Source organism: Cyprinus carpio, unplaced genomic scaffold (genome assembly GCF_018340385.1).
Source record: "Cyprinus carpio isolate SPL01 unplaced genomic scaffold, ASM1834038v1 S000006515, whole genome shotgun sequence".
Taxonomy (NCBI): domain Eukaryota; kingdom Metazoa; phylum Chordata; class Actinopteri; order Cypriniformes; family Cyprinidae; genus Cyprinus; species Cyprinus carpio.
The window spans coordinates 368,234-383,719 of record NW_024879183.1 but is presented as its reverse complement, the minus strand read 5'-3'; the positions used below and the strand labels follow the sequence as shown (position 1 = coordinate 383,719).

Sequence of the window (15,486 nt, the reverse complement as noted above, 5' to 3'; positions counted from 1 at the left end):
TAAACATATATAAACTGATCTACCATATCTCTCAACACTTCATTAACGAGTGCTTGGAAAACCCCGGGCGAGTTGGAGAGCCCGAACGGCATCACCAAGTATTCAAAGTGCCCTCTAGGGGTATTAAAGGTGGTTTTCCATTCATCCCCCTTCCTGATGCAGACCAAATGATAAGCATTACGTAAATCCAATTTTGTGAATACGGATGCTCCCTGTAACCTCTCAAAAGCTGAAGACATGAGTGGTAAAGGATAGCTGTTCTTTATCGTGATGTTGTTCAGCTCTCGATAATCAATGCAAGGTTGCAGAGAACCATCCTTCTTACCCACAAAAAAGAATCCCGCCCCCCGCTGGAGAAGAGGAAGGGCGGATGAACCCAGATGCTAAGGAATCAGAAATGTATTTCTCCATGGCCTCCCTCTCAGGAATATAAAGAGAGTATAACTTGCCCTTAGGTGGAGACTTACCTGACACTAAATCTATGGCACAGTCGTAGGGACGATGCGGAGGAAGAGAAGCAGCACGGGACTTACTGAACATTTCCTTCAGGTCCAGATACTCTACGGGCACATTTGGCAAAACCATGTTCTCCTTCTGAAAGACAGAAATAGGGACAACAGGACAGGCAAAAACCAGACAAGACTCATGACAACTTTCACTCCACAATGTGACTGTGTTGCAACCCCACTCCACTCATGGATTATGTTTAGTTAACCAGGGGTGACCTAACACAATGGGAGCAACAGGGGAGTCCATGAGAAATGAGGGATATGGTTTCGCGATGATTTCCAGAAGTGAGTAGTGTGATGGGTTATGTGTGGTGTGTGACGTGAGGCAGTTCCTGGCCGTTGAGTGCGGTGACATGGATGGGGAGAGACACAGGTAGGACAGGAATGTTCAGGTGATGTGCAAGGGAAGAATCAATGAAATTACCTTCGGCTCCGGAGTCCAGAAGGGCGTGACATTCGTGAGAGTGATTCTTCCACCGCAGTTTCACCGGAAGGAGGGTCGATGATGGTGTTGAGGACTTTCCCAGCGGAGATCCCACCCGATAGTAGCCTCAAGTTTACTACCGGGCTGGCTCTTTTACCGGGCATGAGTAGATGTTGTGTTCTGAGCCTCCACAGTATAAACATAGTCCTTGGGATCTCCGCCGTTCCCTCTCCCTCCGGGACAGCCAAGCTCTACCCACCTGCATGGGCTCGTGGTCGTCGACGGGACTGACCGCGTTCTCTCGACTCGAGCGCCCCCTAGCTGAAGAGATGGTATGACGCGTTGGACTAGGCTGGCGACCCAGGCGGTTAATCCGGGCATCAACTCGTAAGGCCAAGTCGATTAATCCGTTAAGTGTGGGGGGGAGCTCGAGGATCTCCTTTTGAACACGGTCGGATAACCCATGCAGGAATCGATCCCACTGCGCGGCCTCGTTCCACTGGCACGCGGCCACCAGGGTACAGAATTCGATGGAGTAATCCGTGACAGTGATAGTGCCTTGACGAAGTTCTGAGAGCTTGTGAGCGGCCTCCCTGCCGGCCGCGGCTCGATCGAATACCCTCCTCATTTCCTCCGAGAGGGCGTGGAATGAGGCACAACACGGATGTTGATTTTTTCACACACCGCCATCCCCCATAGGGCGGCCTTGCCCGACAGTAACGTGAGCGTAAATGCCACTTTGGATTCCTCGGTGGTGAAGGTGCGGGGCTGCATAGCGAAATGCATAGAACACATTTATTCAAGAAAGTTCTGCAAAAGGCTGGCTCACACCGGAGTAGCTTTCAGGCGCCGGAAGCTGCAGCTCTGGCCGGAAATGATCCTGGGGGGTCTCTCCCGGGGGACGGGCGGTGCAGGCGGTGCAGGCGGTGCGATGGGCGCAGTGGGAGAGGTGAGCTGATGGATCTGCTGGGTGAGCTCGGACACCTGTGCCACCAGCGCTTGGACAGCGCGTCCGGTGTTCGAGATGCTCTCCTGCTGCTGATCCATTCGTTTCACACTGTGGTGCATAAAGTCCGTGAGGGTGTTGGTGCTCGCTGCTTCCATATGGGTGAGATCGTTCTGTGACGGTGGGGTGAAGGAAGGACTGGAAACAATAGCTAGTTAGACGATTTAATGAAAATAAATAAACAAACAGGAAAAAGACAATGATGCTGGGAAGACAACAATCCAAGATGGTGGTGAGGTGGTGAGGAATCCGGATGATGAAGGTGAGAAGGCAGCAGGAGAGGATGGCACAGGAACTGCGGGGAATAGAGCCGAAGGTAAGTATTTTGTGGCTGAGTGGAAGTGCGTAGAGTGGATGAGGTTTCCGGGAAAACACGAACCTCCAAACGCAGACAACACTGAAGCCAAACAAACACGGTAAGCGACATTAAACAACGATCTCACAAACACAAGACGTGAGACAAGCCAATATATAGGGAATGAGTAATGAGTGACAGCTGCTGCTGATGACAATTAACGGAGACGCCCACTAACTAATCAGTGCAGACGCGAAACACACAGACTTCACCACAAAGTGCAAACACCCAGAGATCACGGTTTACCAACCGTGACAGTGGGTAACCTTTGGTAAGCGCTGTTAACGGTCTCACTATAGCAGAGTAATTGGCAATGAATCTGCGGTAATAGCCACAAAACCCAAGAAAGGATCTTAAAGATTTAAGATCAGTGGGCTGCTTCCAGTGGGCTGCTTCCAGTGTTTTTACCGCCTCAACCTTTTCTGGATCTGTGGCAATGCCAGCCTCCGACACAATATGCCCTACATACTTCATTTGAGAAAGACACAAAACTGACATTTGTCTATGGAAATCTTCAAGCCAACCTCCTCCAGACGGTCAAGAACCTTTAGAAGACGTTCTTTCTTCGTGTTCTTCCAAGCTCTTAACGAAAACAATTATGTCATCCAAATAGACAATGACTATAAGAAGATGCATATCTCCCATGGCTTTCTCCATACGCCTCTGAAACATAGCAGGGGCCCCCTGTAATACCTTGTGGCATACGCTCAAATTGGTAAAACCCAAGGGGACATATAAAAGCTGTCTTCTCCTTGTCTTCTTCTGCCATTGCTATTTGGTAGTATCCATTTCAGAGGTCAAGGACAGTGAACCATTTACTTCCTGATAAGCACTCTTGGGCTTCCTCGATGCGGGGAATCGTATACTGATCAGGAATGGTAACGCTTGTTTAACGTGCGATAATCCATGCACATACGAACACTGCCCTTTTTATTTCGTGCTGACACAATAGGAGAGGCATATGGACTGCGAGATTCCTTAACAATGCCAGCTGCCATTAGCTCTTGAATATGACCTTTTCTCATCCACCCGGGAAGAAGGGAGTAAAAAAGACTGTATTAACATACCAGCTGGCAATGCAGGAGAGCTAGGTGCCTCAACAAGTAGGATATCTTTTTCTGTCTGCGAAAATGTCTCTACTTTGCAGGTAGCCAAACACTCTTCCCTAGGACCCATAGTGAGTGGACCCGGGCCTAACCATTTCACCTGTCTAACAGACTCATCTTTGACAACAGACAGTTTGTTTCTGTTTAAGAAGGGCTTGTGAAATTAGGGACTGTAGCTTAAGACACTGAGCCAAGAGGGTCTGGCTGCAGAATTGCACTTGCACTCTCAGACTTGCACTCTCAGACACTTGCGCTTCCGCTAGTGACATCACTAACAGTCTTTATTTTATATTTTGTTCTATTTAATTATTATTTTTTTGTTTGAATCTCTCAACATTTTACAACAGCAGCCAGGTGTTGAAGACAAGAAAAAATAAACTAAATTACAAAGTCGCTTGCAATCGCCACTTGCACTCTCAGCTACCTGCGACGTCACTTGCAGTCGACACAAATCATGCATGTTGCCAATGGAGACAAGATGCTGTGGTGGTTAAATGATTAAAACTAATTTAGTACCGTAACGTACAGCCTCCTGCAAGAAAAAGACAAGACCCGCAAAATCCACGACCACAAAACAGCAGAATATGAATGCAGTGCGCAAAGTCTTTCCCTGAGCGTTTTTCCTCCCGTAGAAAAAACAAACACTTAATATGGTTTAATGTATTAGGATGCTATTAAAATATCAAATTCAATATAGTTTATTAGTATAATGAATAATTTATAAGACATTGCAAAACATGCGCAAAACATGGCATAATGTAGCATAATAATAGACTAAGATGATAAAGACCAAACTCAATATGCTCCTCTTCATTATTCTAAAAGTGAAAAAAATAATAATAATAATTAAAATATGCATAACTAATATGTACAGGCAAGCAGGTGAGCCCAGAATAATGCAACACGCAAAGTTTCGCGTTAAGCGTTTTTCCATATAGAATAACTGTCTACAGCTCTTTTATATCATTGTCTTTGTCCATTAACGTTACATTACGTGTTTTATTTATAATGATTTTCTATGGGAGGAAAATGTTTAACATTAACGCATAATGCATTGATGCTTTTAATATCACTTAATGCATTTCATAATGCATATATACAGACATATATTTGTTGGTCTGTGTATACTTTAAGTCATCAGAAAACGACATATAGGCTCCTGAATTGTCTTTATAGTCCATTATTATGCCACATTAAGCGTTTTGCTGAATTGGAGGACAAGTGAAAGTTTGCGCATTGTGTTTTTTATGGCCATCTGCTTGCCTTGTAGTAAATTAAATAATAACTATATATTGAATTTGATCTTTTAATTTCAATTTATGTAGGCCTATCTTAATACATTAAGCCATATTAAGTGTTTGTTTTTTTCTACGGGAGGAAATTAAACACTTAACAAGAGACATTGAGTAATGGCTTCTCCTGCTATTGTTATTTGCACTGCTTGCCACATGTATAGTTTATCTATCTCTGTCGGTGATGAGGGATTCACATGTGATAAATGCAGGGAAATAGTTAGACTGACAGAGAAGATTTCAGAATTAGAGACACGCATCCAAACTTTAATTGAGGACAGTAAGAATGTGAGGGCTCTAGATATGGCTTTGGATGCGTCTAGCTCAGGGAGTCCTGTACATTGTTCAGTTTCGATAACAGCGCCTCTGCAGCAGGGCAACTGGGTGACAGTGAGGCAGCATAGTTTGTGGGTCTAAACACCACTCTTCTGTTTCCGATCAAACATTAAACAGGTTCTCCCCACTCAGTGATGCACCCACTGAGGAACCTGATGAAAGTGCTGTAGTTATTGGCGATTCTATTGTACGGAATGTGAAAATAGAGACACCAGCCACCATAGTCCAATGTTTACCGGGAGCCAGAACGCCTGACATCTTAGCAAATTTAAGTGCTGGCTAATGCTAAACGTAAATACAGTAAGATTATTATTCACGCCGGTGCTAATGATGTTCGACTTCGCCAGTCGGAGATCACTAAAAATACATTAAAGAGGTGTGTGAACTTGCAAGCATGATGTCAGACACTGTAATATGCTCTGGTCCCCTCCCTGCTTACCGTGGTGATGGGATACATAGCAGATTGTCATCACTCAATGGCTGGATGTCTAAGTGGTGGCCCGCAGAATAACATAGGTTTCATAGACAATTGGACAAGCTTTTGGGGCAGACCTGACCTGTTGAAAAGAGATGGTCTTCATCCCTCCTGGGGTGGTGGGCCGCTCTTCTTTCTAGAAATATGGCACACATAGTCTTAGAGTTTGTACTTGACTAACTGGGGCCCAGGTCAGGAAGCAGACAGACTGGCTAAACCGACCGTCTGCTAGCCGCCTCCAGTCACAGAAGTCAGTTAATTCTCAGCACATAGAGAATCTTTCACCTAGATATCACACTATAGAGACTGTGTCTGTTCCCCGGGATAGAAAATACAAAAAAAGTCCAAACCAAATTAAGAGAAACAATTTAATTGAGGTTCAACAAATTAAAAACAGATGCAATACGGATAAACAAATGATAAAGCTTGGCTTATTGAATATCAGGTCCTTTTCTACGAAAGCACTTTTTGTAAATGATATGATCCCTGATCATAATCTAGATGCACTCTGACAGAAACCTGGCTAAGACCTGATGATTATATTATTTTAAATGAGTCTACACCCCCAGATTACTGTTATAAACATGAGCCACGTCCAAAAGGTAAAGGGGGAGGTGTTTGCTTCAATTTATAACAGTGTTTTCAGGATTTCTCAGAGGGCAGGCTTCAAGTATAACTCGTTTGAAGTATTGGTGCTTCATATAACATTATCCAGAGACCAAATGTTAATGATAAATCCCCTGTGATGTTTGTACTGGCTACTGTATACAGGCCACCAGGGCACCATACAGACTTTATTAAAAGAGTTTGCTGATTTAACATCTGAGTTAGTGATGGCTGCAGATAAAGGTTTTATTGTTGGTGAATTTAATATCCATGTTGATAATGAAAAAGATGCATTGGGATAAGCATTTATAGACATTCTGAACTCTATTGGGGTTAGACAACACGTCTCAGGACCTACTCATTGTCGAAATCATACTCTAGATTTAGTACTGTCACATGGAATTGATGTTGATGGTGTTGAAATTATGCAGCCAAGCGATGATATCTCAGATCATTATTTAGTTTTTGTGCAAACTTCATATAGCTAAAACTGTAAATTCCACTTCTTGTTACAAGTATGGTAGAACCATCACTTCTACCACAAAAGACTGCTTTGTAAGTAATCTTCCTGATGTTTCCCAATTCCTTAGCATATCCAAAACCTCAGAACAACTTGATGATGTAACAGAAAACTATGGACTCTCTCTCTTTTTCTAGCATTTTAAATACAGTTGCTCCTTTACGCTTAAGGAAGGTTAAGGAAAAGAGTCTGACACCGTGGTGTAATGAGCCACACTCGCACCCTAAAGAGAGCAGCCTGGAAAATGGAGCGCAGCTGGAGGAAAACAAAACTAGAATTACTATTTCGTACTGCTTGGAGGGAAAGTAACCTATCTTACAGAAAAGCATTAAAAACTGCTAAATCTGATTACTTTTCGTCTGTTTTACAAACGTAATCCCAGGTATTTTATTCAATACAGTGGCTAAATTAACGAAAAATAAAGCATCAACAAGTGTTGACATTGCTCAACATCACAGCAGTAATGACTTTATGAACCTACTTTACTTCTAAAGTCGATACTATTAGAGATAAAATTGTAACCATGCAGCCGTCAGCTACAGTATCACATCAGACAGTGGCACTATAGATCCCCTGAGGAACAGTTCCACTCATTCTCTACTATAGCAGAGGAAGAATTGTATAAACTTGTTAAATCATCTAAACCAACAACATGTATGTTAGACCCTATTCCATCTAAGCTCCTAAAAGAGGTGCTTCCAGAAGTTATAGATCCTCTTCTAACTATTATTAATTCCTCATTGTTATTAGGGTATGTCCCAAAATCCTTCAAACTGGCTGTTATTAAGCCTCTCATCAAAAAACCACAACTTGACCCCAAAGAACTAGTTAATTATAGACCGATCTCGAATCTCCCTTTTCTTTCAAAGATACTAGAAAAGGTAGTATCCTCAAAATTATATTCCTTCTTAGAGAAAAATGGCATCTGTGAGGATTTCCAGTCAGGATTTAGATCGTATCATAGTACTGAGACTGCTCTCCTTAGAGTTACAAATAACCTGCTCTTATCATCTGATCGTGGTTGTATCTCTCTATTAGTGCTATTGGATCTTAGTGCTGCGTTCGACACTATTGACCACACTATTCTTTTGCATAGACTAGAACACTTTGTTGGCATTAATGGAAGTGCATTAGCATGGTTTAAATCGTACTTATATGACCGCCATCAATTCGTAGCAGTGAATGAAGAGGTATCATATCGTTCACAAGTGCAGTATGGAGTACCGCAAGGCTCAGTACTAGGGCCGTTACTCTTCACGCTTTACATGTTTACCCTTGGGAGATATCATCAGGAAACACGGTGTTAGCTTTCACTGTTATGCTGATGATACTCAGCTCTATCTTTCTTCGCGGCCTGGCGAAACATACCAATTTGAAAACTAACGGAATGCATAGTCGATATAAAAAAACTGGATGACGAGTAATTTCTTACTGCTAAATTCTGAAAAGACAGAGGTGTTAATTATAGGGCCTAAAAGCTCTGCATGTAATGACCTAGAACACTGTCTAAGCCTTGATGGCTGCTCTGTCAATTCTTCGTCATCAGTTAGGAACCTAGGTGTGCTATTTGATAGCAACCTTTCCTTAGAAAGCCACGTTTCTAGCATTTGTAAAACTGCATTTTTCCATCTCAAAAATATATCTAAATTACGGGCCTACAATCTCAATGTCAAATGCAGAAATGTTAATCCATGCGTTTATGACCTCAAGGTTAGACTATTGTAATGCTCTATTGGGTGGTTGTTCTGCACGCTTAGTAAACAAACTCCCGTTAGTCCAAAATGCAGCAGCTAGAGTTCTTACTAGAACCAGGAAGTATGATCATATTAGCCCGGTCCTGTCAACACTGCACTGGCTCCCTATCAAACATCGTATAGATTTTAAAATCTTGCTTATTACTTATAAAGCCCTGAATGGTTTAGCACCTCAGTATTTGAATGAGCTCTTGTTACATTATAGTCCTCCACGTCCGCTCCGTTCTCAAAACTCTGGGAATTTGATAATCCCTAGAATATCAAAGTCAACTGCGGGTGGCAGATCCTTCTCCTATTTAGCGCCCAAACTCTGGAATAACCTACCTAACATTGTTCGGGAGGCAGACACACTCTTGCAGTTTAAATCTACATTAAAGACCCATCTCTTTAACCTGACTTACACATAACATACTAATACACTTCTAATATCCAAATTTGTTAAAGGATTTTTTAGGCTGCATTAATTAGGTAAACCGGAACCGGGAACACTTCCCATAAACACCCGATGTACTTGCTACATCGTTAGAAGAATGGCATCTACGCTCATATTAGTCTGTTTCTCTCTTATTTCCGAGGTCACCGTAGCCACCAGATCCAGTCTGTATCCAAGTCAGAGGGTCACTGCAGTCACCCGGATCCAGTATGTATCCAGCCCAGATGGTGGATTAGCACCTAGAATTGAAATAACATAACTTACACAGTGAAGACTAATTCATTTACACAATGTATTTGTTTTCAAGTATCTGTTCTTTACTGGAGTAGTTTTATTTTAAGTAAATTTTACTTTTAATTTACATTTGCATGTATGTGGACATCGTACTTTTTACTTCACTACATATTCATAAAACATATCGTTACTCCTTATAATATATCACGTGCTCAAGATCAAGATCATGTTCCATTAAGATATTTTGTAAATTTCCTACCGTAAATATATCAAAACTTAAATTTTGATTATTAATATGCATTGCTAAGAACTTCATTTGAACAACTTTAAAGATGAATTTTCTCAATATTTAGATTTTTTTGCTCCCTCAGATTCCAGATTTTCAAATAGTTGTATCTCAGACAAATGTTGTCCTCCTAACAGCTTATTTATTCAGCTTTCGGATGATGCAAAAATGGACCCTTATGACTGGTTTTGTGGTCCAGGGTCGCAAATCTGTTTTCTCTGTTTTTTTAACATCACAGTGTAAGCTTCACACTGAACATTACTACATCACTCTCGTCAGCGTAGTCCATATCAACAACAAAAATATATCTTGACTCCCTGTAGTGGTTATTTTGGGAAAATTCCAGGTATTTTGAGCAGTAGAATTATAAAAATATGTGCTAATATAAAATTAAATGAAGTAGCCTATATAAAATTGCTAAATAAATCTATCTATCAGTACTTTTTTACTTAAGTACATAAAAAAATTAGTACTTTTGTACTTTCACTCGAGTAAAATTGAAAAAGGAGTACTTTTACTTTTACTGGAGTATTATTTTATTATACGTATCTGTACTTTTACTCAAGTACTTGATTTGTGTACTTCGTCCACCACTTTTCACTCGAGTAAAATTGAAAAAGGAGTACTTTCGGAGACCAGGACTAGAGCCCCAGAGACAGATCCCCTGTAAAGACCTTGTTTCAGACAACCACCGGGACAAGACCACAGGAAACAGATGATTCTTCTGCACAATCTGACTTTGCTGCAGCCTGGAATTGAACTGCTGGTTTCGTCTGGTCAGAGGAGAACTGGCCCCCCAACTGAGCCTGGTTTCTCCCAAGGTTTTTTTCTTCCATTCTCTCACTGATGGAGTTTTGGTTCCTTGCCGCTGTCGCCTCTGGCTTGCTTAGTTGGGGACACTTCATTTACAGCGATATCGTTGACTTTATTGCAAATTATTGCACAGATACTATTTAAACTGAACTGAGCTGCATGATGACATCACTGAATTCAATGATGAACTGCCTTTAACTGTCATTTTGCATTATTGACACTGTTTTCCTAATTACTGTTGTTCAGTTGCTTTGACGCAATCCTTTTTTGTTTAAAGCGCTATATAAATAAAGATGACTTGACTTGACTTGACTTTGTGCATCGCGTTTTCATATTCTGCTGTTCTGTGGCCGCAGATTTGCGGGTCTTGCTCTTTTTCTTGCAGGACGCTTTACTTTTACGGTACTAAATTAGTTTTAATTGTTTAATCACCACAGCGTCTTGTCTCCATTGGCAACCCGCATGATTTGTGTTGACTGCAAGTGAAGTCGCAGGTAGCTGAGAGTGCAAGTGGCGATTGCAAGTGACTTCGTAATTTAGTTTCTTTTTTCTTGTCTTCAACACCTGGCTACTATTGTAAAATGTTGAGAGATTCAGTCAAAAAGTAATCAACAAATAGAACAAAATAAAAAATTAAAAAAGACTGTTTGTGATGTCACTAGCGGAAGCGCAAGTGTCTGAGAGTGCAATTCTGAGAATGCAAGTGCAAGTCTGCAGCCAGACCCTTCTAGTGATGTCACTAGCAGAAGCGCAAGTGTCTGAGAGTGCAAGTCTGAGAATGCAAGTGCAAGTTAGGCAGTTGTCCCAAAGATAACTGGACTTGGTCTGAATTTCGAGCTTCTGGATATACCAAGGCAAGTACTGATAAAGACCCCTGAAATGCCTAGGTCTTTGGATAACTCAGATCTACCACAACATATCCTTTGTATGGGTTAGCTTGACTCACTCAATCCCCATATAGCCAGGCCATCAACTGAATTGGAATGAATTGGTACATCTGACAAATGTTTCAAGTACCACTTCTCAAAGATAATTGTGACTTGTGAACCACTATCAAGCAGGGCTTCACAGGGATGACCACAAATCTTAATATCTATGGTAGATGACGGCCCTACTAGTCTTTTGGGAATGTTAGATTCTAGCTTCAAGGTTTCAACTGTGCTCCTTTTCACATAACAGTTCCTCATTGACTTACTCTGTGTGGATTTCTTTTCTTCATTGAGCTTTCGCAAGACATGAAGCAACTTCTGCATTACTTTAGTTGGGTTCTCCGCAGCACTACATCTGGTAGCAATATGTCCATCTTGACCACAACGATAACAAAAGAAGTCAGCAGTATCTTGAAAAGACGGGTTTTTCTTGATTGTATAGATGAAATATCTGAAGTGTCAACGGATTGTGCCTTGGGTTCTCTCAACTCATTCGCAGACTTTACTGCCATAGTGATCAACTGAGTCTGAAGCTCTTCACTTGCTTTCTCAGAGTTTGCACTTCACTATTCGGATCTGCTTTAGCTGGTTTCTTTGGCATAGTTATACTGCTACTACATACTAAAGTAGTTGGTGTAGAGGGTCCTTGAGTTGACAACCTCTCTTACCATTAACTGCAAATCCTTTATTTCAGTGCGTAAATCAGAAAGTTCTGTTTGTTCTGAATTTACATCTTGACTGATCTGTGCAGCTCCAACATGCTGTCTTTTCACTGGCGCACTGAACTTTTACCTCAAGCTACATCCTGTTCTTGCTCCTCACGGATTTTTGTTAAGGAGCTCCAAAAAGGTAGAAGGATGGCTCTTCTCTTCCCCTCAGTCTTAACCGCAACAGCAAAATATCTGATTCAGTAGCCCCTCTGATGAGCTGCTCAACGCGCGCTTTATCAGCTAATGTGGAATCTAGACCCTCCTTTCTGCAAAACCCTTGGTAAGAGATCGCTCCACTCTTCTCAAAAAATACAGATAAAAGCTCACCAGGATTCTGATGCAGCAGTCGAAAAGTGAAATACAGATCTTCCCCAGATTCAGCTGTTCCAAACGCACTTTCTAAAGCCTCTATGTATTCAATGGGACTTGCATCTGGATTCGCCATTCTCACAGCTTGAATAATCTCCAAAGCTGGACCCATCCTTCTTCTACCATCCTTCTCCGCTTTTCTTTGTTTGAGCAGTCACACTTTTTATCATGAGTCTGGTCTGCCTGATTGCTCCAACTGTCTAAAGTTTCTTCCCCCTACAGGAGTAGGGCTTACAACCTGACAGGGTTTCGAAGACGTCGATAAGCACTGCTCTCTGGAAGGGGTCTTGCTGTTTTTTTCTAAATGCTCCCCAACCGCTCTAATGATAGACTCAGGGCTATTTCCTAATGTTAAGTTAGAAGCTTTAACAGCTTGAATATCCTCCCAAGTCTTTCCCTCTTCTTTTAATAATCAATTTCTCTGTGAAACTATCAGGATCATTTGTCTCAGTTTCCTCACCGGCAAAGGTTATCATCCATGCATTTCTCCACTCAATAGGACGACTTCAGAAGGGAGTACTGATAAATCTACTCTTTCACGGGATTCGCACAACACATTGAGACAGTTTTTTTAAACCCAATTTAGTAAATATAACACAAGATGGGGCCCTGGGTTTGGTTTAAAATAAATAATAATACAACAAATAACACAGGTGTTGGTTTATACTATGACTAATAATTTAAACAAACTTTGCAACCACTTACTTTGGCGGTGGCTCCAAATTATGTAGTAAATATTACTTTAATTCCAATTATCCTACTAAGAATGTATCCTTTTTAACTCACAGATTAAACCCCACACAGGACTGAACGTTCCGTCAAACTCCAACTGTCAAAATTCAAATGTAACAAACCGAAGCCCATTAGACTCAATCAGGCTTCCCTTCTATTTATTATTTCTAAACCATTCAAACTCAGTCAAACCATCTGATCTATCTATCTATCTATCTATCATCTATCTATCTATCTATCTATCTATCTATCTATCTATCTATCTATCTATCTATATATCTATCTGTGTATCATCTATCACTCCAGCAACTATCCAAACCAACCTAGCAACCACCATGGGTATCCTAGCAACTGGATAGCAACACGTTAGGAGCGTCCTCGGTCACCCTAGCAACCGCATATCAACACCTTATCAACTGCATTAGGTAACCTAGCAACCACATAACAACACGATGGCAACCACCCCGGGTACCTTAGCAACACCCTAGCAACCATGCCAGGTACCCTAGCAACCGCATATAGCAAAACCTTAGCAACTGCCCTGGTAACTCTAGCAACCGCCATAGCAACACCCTAGAAACCACCCAGGGTACCCTAGCAACCGCATAGCAATACACATAAACAACCATCCTGGGTACCCTATCATCAACCACCCCAAGTATCTTAGCAACCACATAGTAACACCCTAACAACCACCCCATGTACCTTAGCAACCGCATAGCAACACCTTAGCAACTGCAACAGTGTAACCATAGCAACCACATAGCAACGCACAGCAACACCCTTAGCAATCACCCGGTTCCCTAGCAAACCACAACACCATAGCAAAACAACACCCTAGCAAGCACACCGAGTACCTTAGCAAACCACATAGCTAAAACCCTAGCAATCAACTCGGGTCCTTTACTAACCATTTAGCAACACCCTAGCAACCACCCTGATTACCTTAGCTACCCACGTACTACACCTTAGTAACCATCCTGGGTACCCTAGCTACCACCACCGAGCACCTTAGCAACCACATAGCAAACCCTAGCAACCAACTCGGGTTCTTTACCAACCATGTAGCAACACCCTAGCAACCACCCCGATTACCTTAGATACCACGTACTAACACCTTAGCAACCATCCTGGGTACCCTAGCTAACCGCATAGCAAAATCTTAGCAACCACCCAAAGAACCTAAGCAACCACATAACAACACCTTAGCAACCACACCAAGTACCCCAGCAAGCGAATAGCAACACCCTAGCAACCACCCCAGGAACCCTAGCAACCCAGTCTAGTAGCCACCCAAAGTACCCTAGCAAAGCGCATAGCAACACCTTAGCAACCACACAGGTATTCTAGCAGCTGCATTGCACATAGCAAAACTTAGCAAACCAACTTGGGTTCTTTATCAACCATGTAGCAACACCCTAGCAACCACCCCGATTACCTTAGCTACCGCGTACTAACAACCTTAGCAACCATCCTGGGTACCCTAGCTACCGCATAGCAAAATCTTAGCAACCACTCCAAGAACCTAAGCAACCACATAATAACACCTTAGCAACCACACACCAAGTACCCAAGCAAGCGAATAGCAACACCTTAGCAACGACCCCAGGTACTGTAACAATTGCATAGTAGCACCCTAGCAACCATCCCAGTTTACCCTAGCAACCAGTCTAGTAACCACCCCCAAGTACCCTAGCAAGCGAATAGCAACACCTTAGCAACCACACAGGTATTCTAGCAGCTGCATTTCTATCTATCTATGTATCTATCTATCTGTCTGTCTATCTATCTATCTCTGACAGACTGTATTGCATTCAAAACATTTTCTAGTTCAAGCTTTAAAACTACTTTAAACTTCAAATTATTTCAAACTGAATACCATCAAACTCAAAAACTTTTTAAACTTCTTAAACTTTTTAATCTTTTTTACTTTTTCAAACATTCTGCTCTGGCTTTCTCAAGCCACTTAAAGATTGTCTTGACAAACTTTTTTTTATCCAGTCAAGTTGGCTTGAGAAAGCCAACCTACTGAAATGCTATTTAAACTTTTTATTTATTAATTTGGCTTGAGAAATCCAACTTACTGAAATGCTATTTAAACTTTTTTTATTATTAAGTTGGCTTGAAAAAGTCACCTTACTGAAATGCAATTTAAACTTTTTATGCTTCTTTTTTTTGAGAACTAAAATTTCTGACTCTAACTCCTATTAGAGCTTTAACTCTACAGACTTCCAAACTCAGCCCAGCTCTTCAGACTGATCTCATTGAGTGTTGCTATATCTTTTTTCTAAGTGTTTGGACATAGAGTTTTTCCATAAAAATGAAGATTAAAAATCACACAAAATCCCATAGACTTAACACTGAACATTCCGTCAAACTCCAAATTGTCAAAATTCAAATCTCAACACACTGAAGCCCATTAGACTCAATCAGACTTCCCTTCTATTTATTATTTCTAACCCCATTCAAACCCATCTATCTCATCTATCTATGTATCTATCTATCTAACTATCTATCTATCTATCTATGTTCATAGCAAACACTCCAGCAACGACCCAAACCACCACCTAGCAACCACCCTGGGTAACCTAGCAACT

General features: G+C 41.6%; 1 protein-coding gene across 1 annotated transcript in view; it reads right to left on the bottom strand.

The window, feature by feature from the left end:
• Window positions 1–1,557: 1,557 nt before the first annotated feature.
• The window catches only part of LOC122143837 (interferon-induced protein 44-like), a 67,014-nt gene continuing 53,085 nt past the window's right edge, over window positions 1,558–15,486 (bottom strand). The window contains exon 4 of the mRNA XM_042754442.1: window positions 1,558–1,701. Within this exon, the coding sequence (XP_042610376.1) occupies window positions 1,558–1,701 (144 nt within the window). The remainder of the gene's footprint in view (window positions 1,702–15,486) is intronic.